Source organism: Hemicordylus capensis, chromosome 6 (assembly GCF_027244095.1).
Source record: "Hemicordylus capensis ecotype Gifberg chromosome 6, rHemCap1.1.pri, whole genome shotgun sequence".
Taxonomy (NCBI): Eukaryota; Metazoa; Chordata; class Lepidosauria; order Squamata; family Cordylidae; genus Hemicordylus; species Hemicordylus capensis.
This window is the reverse complement of record NC_069662.1, coordinates 91,599,060-91,612,658: the sequence shown is the minus strand read 5'-3', so window position 1 is coordinate 91,612,658 and position 13,599 is coordinate 91,599,060. Positions and strand designations below refer to the sequence as shown.

Sequence of the window (13,599 nt, the reverse complement as noted above, 5' to 3'; positions counted from 1 at the left end):
CTTTGGTAATAGCTGCTGCCATTCCCACTTTTTAACAGAGTTTATTCTCCCTCCCCCCCCCCCCCCCCCCGGTGTGGGTGAAATTCCAGGGAAACACTCATTCTCTTTACCAAATGGAAAAGTACAGAAAACCTTTCACGTGCAGTTTACACGTGGAGAGAAAACTTGGTAGGTTGCTGAACAATTAACATTGAGGCATGTTTGCACCAGAGCAAAACCCCTTTTCCTGAGTTAAAAATCCACTCAGAGAGAAGTAAAATGCAAAGCACAAAAAGAGAAAAACGTTATTCAAAATACTACAGACTGCTTCTGTCTGACAAATGCCACCAGCTTCTACTGAGCCTGTGCTGGCTGCTTGCCTATCAGCTGCTCCAGGCAGTGTCTAAGGCAGCGTGCACTTCGGAGGCTCTGCCTCCATGCTTTCTCTGTCCCCACTGCATGTCCCTTGATCATCTGCACACCCACTGCAGTAGTCAGGGCTCTGCTCCACAGCAGGTGGACAGGCTGTGGAGCTTCTCTCCAGGCACTGGCGGCCCCTGAAAAAATGATGTTTGCAACGGCCCATGTTCACGGGACCCAATGGAAGAAACAAAGATGTACACATGCAAAAAGATCATGTAGCTGCTCAAAGCTGTGCAGTCTCTAGTGCTTTCAGGGACCACAACCAATCTATGACATCAAGCAGCTAAAGGGGAAAAACAGAGATTGGCTAAGTTTTTCCCCGTTGGCTAAGGGGGAAAAACAGAGATACATACACTTTTCAGGACTTCCTGGAAGGTTTTACAGAACAGGCTGTAATGCCTACCTGGTCATTCCATAAGCTTCATAAGCTGATGGATTCTGAGGTGTTAGCACTGGCCTGCAAAACGTATGACACATGTTTGGTTTGTTTCATGTTAGTCCAGCTTGTTTAATTATAACTCTTACTTTAACTATTTGCCCATTTTGGCTATTCTTTGTTTTCAAAACACAAATTATCGTAACTGAACAAAGCTTTAGTGATACTTAGTCATATGCCCCATTTTTAAACAATCATTTTTAAAAAAAAATACAGAGATGATAGCAATTGTCAGTGGCAACTGCCTTGTATCACCTGTTTTGTTAAGAAAACACAATCAATTAAGCAAAAAAGCAAGCATAACCTGCATTGCAACAACTAATGCAAATGTTTCCACAAAACATAGTAAAATATGAAACCTGTACTATGCCCTCAAAAGGAAAGGCCTGTTGCTTTTACAGCGAGTTCCAGACCATAATTCAGAACTAAACTTCCTGTGGCTACCTTAGAGCCTCAGCGTTGCTTTTAATGTAGGCTTATTCCAATATAATATGTTCTAACCTAGTTTTGCCTTCCATTAGTGGTGTAGCTGGGATGGGGAGCAGGAGAAGGGTGGTTAAAGGCAGGAATATGAAGTCATATTCCTTGGTACCTTATACTCTGGTTGTTGCATTATTCTTCCGATTGCTTCACTTTATGTTGCCCAGTGGTTGAAGATGAATGGGAGCTCTTAAGAACGCTCTGCTCAGACAAATGAAAACAGCTGATGTATAATCACCCCATTCAGTAAGAACGGAATTCTACATGCAAAAGAGAACATCATTCATTGATTCATTCATTTAATATTACATTTCTATACCATCCCATCCAAAGGCTCTGGGCGGTGTACAACAAGCATTAGTATAGGTATAGAAGTAATGTACAAGTGGGGCAGGCTATGACTATTTTAAATAAATGTAAAAGATAAATTTCTTTTCCGTTAGACGTGTTGAGGCTATACTGCAGTGGTGGTGTAGCCTTTTTCTTTGGTTGTACGTTAACAGTTTTAAAGAAAAAGTTAACTTGTATGTTCATATGAGTGTGAATTATTCCTTCCATTTGCTTCTCAATCCCTCACCCTCTCAACACTCCTGAGATTGGTTTCTCTTGTTCCATTTTATGAACTGAGGCTTAGAGTTACTTTCCCAGGGCCACCTTCTAGTCCTTGGTTAAGCTAGGGATGTATCTAAAATCTATCTGAAGTTTTTCACAGAACCACAGATCAACTGAAATGCCAAACCTCATATGATCCAGCAGTTTGGATTATTATCTATCATATATGTGGCAAATGAGATGTTTTAAGTTTTGCTTAAATAACTCTTCTTTCAAATGCATAGATTTCTCAACTTGCTGTAGTACTGCACAGTTATTCCAAAATGGTAATTGTGTATGTTCCTTTCCTAAAGTCTCAGAAATATCTTTTTGGCATGCATTCATGGAAGAAAGATTACATGTAGGAAGCATATTTTTCCCATTCATCTTTTTTGTTGTTGTTGTTGTTAAGTGAAATAATGAAAACTAGCTGGGCTGGGCGCAGAACATCTGCGCCTCTGATGGCCTACCTGGCCCGCTTCTCCCCCCACCCCCATGGTTTCTGGCCGGCCTGCTGCTGCCTCCTCATCCCGGCGGCCAGCCCGGCCCGCTGCCGCCGCCTCATCTCAGTGGGTGGGCCTGCCGCCGCTGCCGCATCCTCCTGGACAACTCCTCATCCTGGTAGCTGGGTCGGGCCCACTGCTGTCTCCTAATCCCAGCGGCCCAGCCACTGCCTCATCCTGGCAGCTGGGCCAGCTCACCACTGCCACCTCCTCATCCCAGCGGCCATTTTCTCTGAATCCTGTCGCTAGTCCAGAGCTTCTCACGAGCACTGCCACACTCGTTATTAGCAACGGGTATGCCTAGGAGAAATAAATATATAGATTATGAGTAATAGATGAGTTGTTAGGGGGGCATAATTGCCATATTGTTATCAAAATTGTGGTTAAGGATTCCAGGAAAGCTGTTACAAGATAGCTAATAACTTATGTCATTATGTACAACTTGTTTCCCATAATAATATCATTGAGGACTTGGGGTTATCTTCAGTAATTTTATGCAAGTTATGAAAATAATTGTTTTGACTAGAGGGCTATGACACTGAAATATTTTTTCTTTCTTTCTCACGGGGGTAGGAGGAGGCAAAGAAAACTAGTTCCCTCTTTTTTATAAGTCCTCTTTCTATAAGAACACTGAAGTTTTGGGTCAAGTTATCAACCTTGCATTGGTTCAGACAAAACCTTACCAATTAGATTAGAAAGGGGATGTGTCAAGAGCACGCCCATTGCAATGTCTTCTTGGCACATCCCTTTATCACATAGCAGAGGCCTGTGGCCATTTGGATGAACAGTTCCTCCATGGGATAAATGGTCATTCCAGACAATGCCTTTCTAATCATGTGGGTATTTTCAAACCAGCCCATAGAAACTGCCTACATGTGACAATTCTCCCTGCCTGATATATTGTCAGCACAATATATATAGATGGGGATCTTCCTGGCTGCTTGGAAAGTTTCATGACAGAAATAACCTAGGCTGGTGTGAAATTATCCTTTTAGTCAAAAAGAATCCATATGGCAAGTTGTCCTAGGATAAACAGTGTGGAAGCACATAATCTTCTACAAGAGTAACTTATAAACAGCCCCTATGAAACAGAAGTTGAAATTGACTGACTACAGCAGCCAGGTTCGTCTCTGGAATAGTGCATAGAGACCGTATTCCTCCTATTTTGAAAGAACTGCACTGGCTTCTGATATGTTTCCTGACAAAATATGAAATGCTGGTGATAACCTACAAAGCCCTAAATGGCTTGGGCTCAGGGTATTTAGAGAACTCCTTCTTCATTATAAGTTTTGCCACCTATTAAGATTATCTGGGGATGTTCATCTGCAACTGCTGTAGACTTGTCTGCTGGTCATTCAGGGATGGGTCTTCTCTATGGCTGCCTTGAGGATTTGGAATGTGCCCACTGATTAAATAAGAACTTCCCCATAACAGCCTCTGAAAAGACCTTTAAAACATAGCTATTCAACCAAACTTTTAATTAGATTATACATTTATAAATCGTTTTTAAAACTTTTATTGCTGTGTTAAATTTTATTATTATTCTTAAAATTCTATGTTGTTTTAGGATGTAAAGTGTCTAGAGATGTGAGTTGAGGCAGTATATTCAAATAAATAAATAAACAGTAATAATTAAGCATTTCAAATCCAAATTAGTTATATGCTATAAAGCCCCAGAGCTCAAAGCATAGGTTTCTCCCCCACAATTTAAAAAGAAAGAGAGTAAAACACTAATACAATTTTCTCCCTGCCTCATAGGGAACTGACTATAACATCACTAATACCGCACTAAGCTGGTCACAACAATGAGAGGCAAAAGCTGCAAAGATAAAGCTTCTAATTAAAGTTGCATGCAACCTTTGCTGAACATGATGAGTAAGTGAGGATTCTGGCCTTGGGAATGGATGGTGCTAGATGATCTAGCACTGTATGAAGTGCCATGTGGAACCACCGTTTTAATTCTGCTTCTATTGAGGAAAAGCAAAACCTCAGAGCATTTCAACTCCAGTGAGCACAATGTGAAGCTTGGTTGTCAGGCTGAACATAGGCAAGCTTCAACCATAAAGCTCGATGGACTCGTTCTGCCGAGTAATTCCAGTGTATGTGTGGAATATTTCTAGAGCCCTACTTACACAGGACTGTCTCACTATGACATCATAATAAATCTCACATTGTTGAGAGGCAAAAATGATGTCTGAATGGTAAGACTGGAAATGAAAATGTTCTAGGAAGTGAAAATATTTTCAGTGAACAGGTCTATAGAATTGCGGGGTGGGAGGGGGGCAACAATGTAGTGAATTATGTATTCACAAAATGAATTAAAATTTTCATTTCCTAGGTTTCTTCCTAGCTGTCTAGACTTGCCAGAGCCTGCAGGTGATAAATGTCTCTGATCTACCATCCTACTATCATTAGCCAGTTTAATCATAGTTCACTTTCTCTCTTGAGGAATCATGAATACTGCAAGTTAAACATAAACAGGCTGTCACTCGTATATTTTGTTTAATGCAATAAACATCTACAGAACATTTCCTATTCAAAAAGGCACTTGCATGTATTTGTTTCCATGCATATTCCATCCTACTGTGCCATGAGCCCATGGGGGCGAGGGGAGCAGTTAAGATCTCCATATTTTGTCAGGCCTTTGGGGTTCTATAAACTGCTAGTTTGTTAATTATGATCTCTGTTACTTTTATAGTGGTAGGACTGATCATTTTTTTGTTGAGTGTAAACAATTGTTTTAATTATATTTTAGCTTTAGTGATAGCTGTTTTGATGACAGCTGGCTGTGAAGCTGGACTCAAATAGATACAATAACTAAAAAAATGGGACCGTCTACAATACAAAATGTGTTTCATATAGCTGATCTCTAGATGTCAGGCTGATTTGTTCCTGACCAATTTCAAAGCTCCTTTTTTGTGTGTTCTTTTATTCTCTTCATTGGCTTGTGTGGCTCTTCTCAGTGTATTATAATCTGCAGATTTAATTAACCTGCTGCTTCTCTCCCCCATCCTAGTCATTAATGAAGTTATTAAATGAGACAGGATCTTATAGTGATCCCTGTAGCACCTCAGCATGTGTTAACGGCACAGAACAAAAGAGAGTCCATGCAAAGCTGACCTTTGCAAATCCAACCCAACTCTCCGCATGGTCCTATTAATTGTCTTTTCGAAAGCAGACACTTGGAAGAAAGGAGCCTCATACAGACCCGGAGGGAATTAATGCTCTTTCTGGGACTTCATTGCTTGGGTCTTTTGTGTTACCACGGTGTTTTTCCATGAGCTGGCTGCTGCTCTCTATGAGCCTTTGGGGTGCTTTGCAGCTCTGACTCTCTAGACCCCCTTGGTAAAGTTTGTTCAACTTCTTAACAGCACACCCAGCCACTTACCCTTCTATGCAGATTCTTAAGAACCAAAAGCTGCAGATAGCTTGGAAGAAAAACTAAAATCTGAATTGAACTAGTTCATAGCTTCTAGCTTATCTCCAAAAGGCCCAACCTTATTCCCCTTTCTTGCACTGTCAACATACTTAAAAGAAGGGTTTATTTAATAGAGAGGCAATGTTAAAGAAACAGTCCTCCTGACTAATGACTTGTTATAGACTGCTCTCCAAAAGTGTCAGCTATAAAAGGATAGTGCTTTAAAATACACCTCTTGAACAAAACGTTAGTTCTCTGTTGTCTTGTACCTTCTGAGGTTCATTGCACTTGGTCAAAAGGGAGCAAAAAGACTGCAGAGTAGTGGAATATCAGGAAATTAAATTACTGGGAAGTATTGACTTTGATGCACAGGACTTTGGCAAATGATAGAATTGCAAGGTATTAACATCAGGGTTGCTAGGTACTGCCATGTTTAGTCATAATCTTCCTTCTTCTTTTTTCCTCTGTTTCTCTCTAGATTTGCCACAGGATGAATTACAGGAAGCAGAAAAGCCATGAAAAGCTCAAGAAAACCCTCAGGAGAATTTTTAAATCTGTGCATTTACAATCCAACAGGACCAATTTATTTTCCTCGGTAGTGAACGCAACCAGCCTCAAGAAGGAAGTCCACTAACAGTACAAAATACTTCCAGTTACATCCAAGCACCTGGCTCTCCCTTACTAGCTATTAATTTTTGGCATGCTTTCCCATAACCAAATTCTGGACCACTTACCAAACGGAAGGAGTAAGCAGTTTTACGTTAATCTGCAGTTATCAGTCTTTTATTGGAATCCTGATGATTGATTAAAACTTTTTATGAATTGAGGAATGTATGCACACCTTTTTAAATGTACAGTATATCTCATTTTTCCTGAATTTTTGTGTGTGAATATCTCACTTGGATATTGTTAATTTTGCCCTCCACTGTACAGTTTTGATCGAGGCTAACCATGTTCTTTTCCTGCCAGCTAATGTGATTAAATTTACCATTAAAATTTCCCAATAATCCAGATTTTCCTATATCAGGTCACTCCTGATTTACAAATCTGACTTTAAGTGATATAATGGAAGTAAATTTTGTTTACTTGAAAGTAAGGTTTGCAACACTGCTTCTCTTTTTGTGCAGAAAAGGTTAGTGCATACAAAGCAAAACACATCTAATTCCCTGCATTTGGTGTGTGTTGCTCTTTTCCAGATGGTTTATAATTCTGTTCTCTTCCATGAAATTTGTTACAAAGGACCAAATATTTGAAAGACCTGAGGCAGGCCATATTGCCTAAAATGGGGCTCTTTTAATGATCACTCACCTATGTCTGATCCAAATATCTGATAAATAGCTGCCATCTTGCTGGAGAGACCCAAAGAGTGGATTTGAGTTTAGCTATACAACTTGTTTGCACAAAATTGTCTGATATGTCAGTCTAAACTTTCATAGGTCAGTACTAAAATGTTGGCAGGTTTTGTACAACTTTGAGTTTTGCAATTGTCGTCCCTAAAGCATAGGATTTTATATGCCATAATGCACACCAGAGGAGAGCATGTGGAAGGAGTAATGAAGTCAAGATGATAGCAGTGTTAATTCAGAGACATGCACCATTGTCTGGAGAGAAAAAACGCAGGCCTGGCTCCAATGCTACATGCTCCAATTAAAGCATATGCTTCTCTTTTTGTTTTGGTCTACTTGTTGCACCACATCAAATTACAGAACTGCCGCTTATTTGGCAGGACATGTAGCCTTTTTTGCCTCAGCTCCTTATAATAGGGAGACAGAATGCAAAAATCCCTGACTTTTTAGCACCTTCTGTTGGCTTTCTTGGCAAATGATCCAGGGTCTCAGGGGTTGAAACAGCTGGGAGATGCAAATATGTGCCATGTTAGCAGGTGTTTCAACTAAAGATTAGGACTATACATTTTAAAATAAAAATAAAAAAACATTTCTTTTGGCATATATATCCTCTGTCTTGTTCAGATAGTTGATTTTGCTCTAAATGTATAGTTTTGATTAAAAGATAAACATCTTCTGTTTTCACCCATTGCTGATCAGCAGCGATTTCCTATTTTATCTGTTCCATGGACAAAAATAAAACTTCCAGTCTTCCAGTCATATATCATTTTAACAGACTGCATTTTATTCTTTTTCCGCAAAATAAGTAGTTCCATTTTGTCCCCTATTATACAATTCTATTGGAAAGTCTTACACTTATCTATAATACAATTCAAAATGATTGTATATGTCTAGGGATACAAAGGTTTCCAAAGTAAACAGGATGTTGAGGATATTGTGACAGGATTTGAGACTTGGTGACAATAACTGCTCACTCTGAGGTAAGTTGCATAGCACCTCTCTCTGTGCCCATGCACTGAGAAATCTTGAGTGCAAGCATAAGGGCCACCCAACCCACTCCAAAGTGAGCAGATCATGTTACCAAGGCCTAAGCACTTTTAAGTCCTGTTGGTTTTATGGGAGAGAATGAAGCACATACATAACACTCCCACTGAAACCAATGAGACTTAAATGTACTTGACTTGGGTTGGCTTGTGCCCAGTATTGTTGTTCCTTGCCTTCCATTCCTGGGTCCAGTGAGATGTTGCTATATAATATCTATTTCTCATTACCAGAATTTTCTCCTCTGAAAAAATAGGCATATTTGCAGTTCATCCATTTCTTTGTGAAGTCTTATACAACCCAGAAGTTCAAAGAAATATGATCAGAACACTGGAGTAGAAAGTACATTAGTAGGGGTGACTCCTTGATGAGGCCAGGTGAGGCAACAGTCTTAGGTGGTGAGTGTGCCATAGGGCACCCCACCCTCTACCCTGCTGTGGACTATTCCACTTGCCTCCTCTGCTGCCCCATCTTCAGTCTTTTTTGCCCCCTTCCTCCTCTTCAGCTGCTGGGGTGTGCTTCTGCTGCTGCTGGCTATTTGCACAGCATGAGGCAGCATGCCTCTGGCAGTACTGGCTGGCCTCTTCTCTGTGCCAGCATCATCTTTCCCTCTCTCCTTTCCCTACAGCACCAAACATAACTCCTTTGTCTATGGACAAGTTTGGTGCTGGAGGTGCTAGAGGGAAGAGACAACGGGAGAGAGCTGGTGTTGGTGCAGCAGTGCAGAGGAGAGGCCAGCCTGAACTGTCACAGGCATGCTCCACACTGCCTTGGGCTGTGTGGACACCCAGTATCAGCAGCACATGCCAGCAGCTGAGACCAATGATGAAAGGGAAGAGAGCGGAGTGATGCTTGGTCTGGTGAGATGGGGGGTGGGGCTAGCAAGAGGCAGGGGTAGGGCAGTGTTATGATGGCTCCTGCTCAGGGTGTGAGGCCAGCAGGGAGTGGGGATGGGGTAGATGGCTCATTGCCATTCACCTCAAGCAGTAAATTATAATGAAACGGCATGGTATTTCAGTCGTATACCTGCCCATTGGCTTCTGTTTGCCCACTGACTTATTTGAAGAGTTTTGCTGTTGTCCCCAGCTCCTGTTTGTATATAATGAAATCAGTGTCACGCATAGCTTTTTTGCCGTTGTTGATGCAGTATTCTATTACAGTAGTTCTGCAAGGGCAATTGTATTTGTCCATTGTCTTGCCAACTTAGGTTCTTTTTCCTAGAAACTCTTATTGTAGTTTTAGACTCTTGGCTTGCCACTTGATCATCTTTTGGTTTCTATTTCTCTGTTCATTAGAGGCCTTTGAAGCATGAGGGATGATGCTTCTGAAGTAAAATGGCTTGTATTCAGCACCATGCCCAGATCACTGGAGCAGATTTTCATAGAATTAATTTGTGCAATATTGTGATTTTTTGGGTTTGAAGTTGCAATTTAGGACTGATCCTAGATTTTATTCTGCTGTAAGAAAATGGTTTTAATTATAGCATTGGAACACTTTAGGCAAGCTTTTATTTGTGAGCTGTATCTGTGAAGATGTTGCTTTGTTCTCTTTCTGCTTCTTGATCTCTGTTTCAACATGGCTGTCATACTTTAATATGTATTTAATCATTTGAGTAGGACCCAGATTTCTTGTTGCTTCCTATGCATTTTTCTGCAGGAGAATGTTGGAAAATATCATGAATACAAAATAGACCTGTTGTACATTAAAAGGATGCACATGTGCATATGTCTTTCTCTGTCTTTCAGAGACCAGTGAACATTCATGGGGAACTAATCAATTCCCAGAGCTTTTCAGCTTAAACATTAAACACAGCTCTAAATCCCTCTTTTGTGGTCTGTCACAGTTCTCTTCTAGATAATTCTGATAAAATGTCCACTTTTTTTGTTGCATGTGATGGCACTTCTGCGGTTAAAGTTCTTTTCAAATAATAATGGTGCTTGAAGAATTAGGTCAGTATCTCTCAGAAGCACCAATTTAAAAAACCCACATACACCAGTAAGCCAAAAAACAATTCCCCAACCCTTTCCCAGCTATTGATGAAGGTGAAGGTAGAACTGAGAAGGAAGAGGTCAGTTACATAGGAACATAGGAAGCTGCCTTAAGTCATATCATTGGTCTGTCTAGCTCAGTACTGTGCATACTGACTGGCAGTGGCTGCTTCAAGGTTTCATGCAGGAGTCTTCCAGCCCTATCTGGAGATGGCAAGAACTGAACCTGGGACCTTCTGCATGCAAAACAGATGCCCTGTCACTGAGCTATGGCCTCATCCTGGCCTCCTTTCCACTGAGGTGTACATCTGGGTCTGTATGATTTTAGACTACAAGTCTGAATGCTCCTCCATACAAAATATTTCCACCACATAGAAAACTACATCAGGTGGAGGGGTTCTCATCTTTCTCCTTGACATTGAATTATCTTCTATTGTGAGGTGGGCCACCATCCTATGTGTAAGAGTTGGGGGTGAGGGAGCATTTAATTAAGTGAGCTACCACCTGTGAATTGGTGCAACTGAAATACCTTCAGTGAGAACTATGTATGCTTTATTTATTTATTTTTGGTCACATTTTTATACCACCCAATCTAGTAGCCCTGGGCGGTTTACACAACCAACAAAACAAAAAATGTGGAGAATCAAAAATAATTAAAGCAGTTAAAAGATAAAAGAAATCAAGACCATTTAAAATACTTTAATTTATAACAACCAGACCATTGTGGAAGATGCTCAAGTCAAGCAGGAGTTTTGTCCAACCTTCCATGATTTGCTCTCTGGGATGGTTTCCTCTTAAAATTCAAAAGCAATCTGAAGATTCAAAAATGGTAGTTGCTGCTTGCTCCCAACAGAAATAGGCTTCCCTTTACCTCTCAATGTATTTGGATGTGGCTGTTACTTAGAAAATATCCAAATATCAGTTCATTATTAGTATAAATTGATTTCATTGGTATAAATGAACAACAGATTTCATTGGGGGTAAGCATAGACTGTCTAGGGGGAAAGAGATAAGCTAGGAAATCAGAATCACTAGGCATTCAAACCTAAAAATGGTATTTCAATCCTGACTAAAAAGCAAACGTCTCTGTCCTAAGATGGTATGCAAAGACAACGTGCTTACAGGTGGACCTCATTAGAGGAGAACCTCGTTAATAGTGGGACCAGCACCCATGGATTCACGTATCCGTGGTTGAGTAATGGACACTTGACTTCAGTATACTTGGGGTGGACAGCAGGAAAAGGGTTAAACCCGCATATCTGCAGGTCAGGGTAGATGGAAATGACCTTGAGTAATAGAAGATTATTATGGTCATTGACCAGTCATTACAGTTTGCATAATACGTTTACATTTTACAGAATTTTGGTGTTAATAGTACAAGCTTTATGCAATTTGCAAGTAATAAAACAAAACTTGGCCACATTAATAGATCACTGGTTTAAAATTTGACAGCAAATATTCCAGATGAAAAAGATCAGTGTGGCCAGGATATTTCTTTATAAGGGATAAAATAAGGTTAGAACGACTATCCCTGTAGAATTGGCAGTAGAGGATTACATGAGCTGCCATTTTGACTTTGGGAGCCATTTTATGGCTCATTTCTTCCAAAAAATGAGGCCCCCAAAAAGTGATTTTTCAGCCAAATTTTTACTCTTGGGGGGTATCTTCGGACTCCTTGTGGGCAGTGAAGCACAGTAGGGCACTTTATTTTGCCTGTTTTGTCCATTTGGGGTGAGATTTGAGGGGTGTGGGAACATACCCCCCATCTGCATTCACTTTAATGCCCCATTATTTACGGATTTGCTCTCTGCCTTCCGCCACTGCAGAATGGAACCCCCATTAGTAATGGGGTTCTCCTGTACTTGTGATCTCAATATCCACGGTTCTGCATATCCGCGGTTGGGCAGTTGACACCCAACCTTGGTATACACTGTAAATAAAAGTGTAAAAAACCACGTGTCTGCGGTTCCTAGATGGCCAGAAATGACCTCTGAGATCATTTTACGATACGAGTTTTACAATACTGAGGTAATTCCCAGCCACCATTTTGTGGTATTGAGCCATTTTTGTGGCTCTTTAGGGCGGGAGGGAATTCCACCTGAGATTTTTCATGGGAAAATGGTAGAATTGTGGCTTGGGGGGTGGCATTACTGGGCAACTGGAGACCTGTAGATCATGGTATGGCACTTGCTTTAAATTATTTCCTTTTCAGCCTTTTTAACCCATTTTCCCCTGTAGGAATCTAACCCCCCGATTCCCATTACTGCAATGCCTTGTTATCCACAGTTTCACTATCTGCGGCTTCAGCCGAGAACAGAACCTCCGCAAATAATGAGGTCCACCTGCATTTGTATAGGTATAAGATTCTAAGAGTTAAAAAGCCACATCCAGAGCCTAGAAGTTGCTACCACGAGTCACCATTATATCCAAGTGCACATTCTCTGAGATAACAAAGAATGTAGGAACCAGGTAATTATCCCATAGCCACAATCTCCAGCAGGAAGCTTTAGCAGAATCTGAAAACTGAATCTCCCAGGTATTCAAGTTTAATAATGGAAAAAATGCTAGCACTATGCAAAAGGATTCCATCCCCTTGTGTGGTGGGCCACCAACAGATTTGTGAAAAGTTTACAAGGGTCATGCAAGGCATGGCTGCAACTGAGCTATGCAAATAGATCTCTGCCAGATTAGTATATAGCAGAGGAAAAAATTATAGAGTAGGCAGACAGACAATACCCAACCTTTCCTAAAAAGTGGGAAAAGGTGTGGCAGAACCCTCATTGTGTGTGATAGACACACAGAAAACCCATAAAATAGACTAACAGCTGATTCCTTAAAATGGGGCTTTTAAAAATGGAATTGGAATGTCAGGTTGGCTCAGTTCATCACAAACATGTCATGCTACATATTATATTTTACTAAGCATGCCATATATTTGACAATATGTGATGTGAAGTACTTTTAGGAATTCAGGATCCATTAGGAACACCTTCTGCACAATCATTTATGACAGCTTGCACAACATATGGCCTCTGAGCCATCTGTGGTATACTAGTTGTGCCTGTGGTTCACCAGGTACTTGATTAAACTACCAGTTTGTAAATTTTATTATTAATTATTATTACTATTTATAATATTTCTATTACAACTGGCCCCAATCCAGTTATATTCCTCTTAAGACAGCTTACAATAATTGAAACAACTCTACCTAACAATACATTAAAACAGCAGTGTGAAAACAGTAAGCACCAGTTAAAAAATAATGATCTAAAATGTCTGGGCAGATAAAAAGACCTTCACCTGGCACCAAAAGGAAATCAAACTTGGTGCCAGGTGAGCCTCTTTAGGGACAGCATTCCACAGGTCCTCACCTCTGATGAGGTAAGAACCCAGA

At 40.5% G+C, this 13,599-nt stretch overlaps 1 protein-coding gene across 2 annotated transcripts in view; it reads left to right on the top strand.

Annotated features, from left to right (window-relative positions):
* BBS9 (Bardet-Biedl syndrome 9) overlaps nucleotides 1-7,937 on the top strand; it is a 430,545-nt gene extending 422,608 nt beyond the window's left edge. For both annotated transcript variants that reach the window (XM_053261618.1, XM_053261616.1), the window contains one exon: nucleotides 6,309-7,937. In XM_053261618.1, coding sequence (XP_053117593.1) covers nucleotides 6,309-6,464 — 156 coding nt within the window. In that variant the 3' untranslated portion in view covers nucleotides 6,465-7,937. The remainder of the gene's footprint in view (nucleotides 1-6,308) is intronic.
* Nucleotides 7,938-13,599: the final 5,662 nt, after the last annotated feature.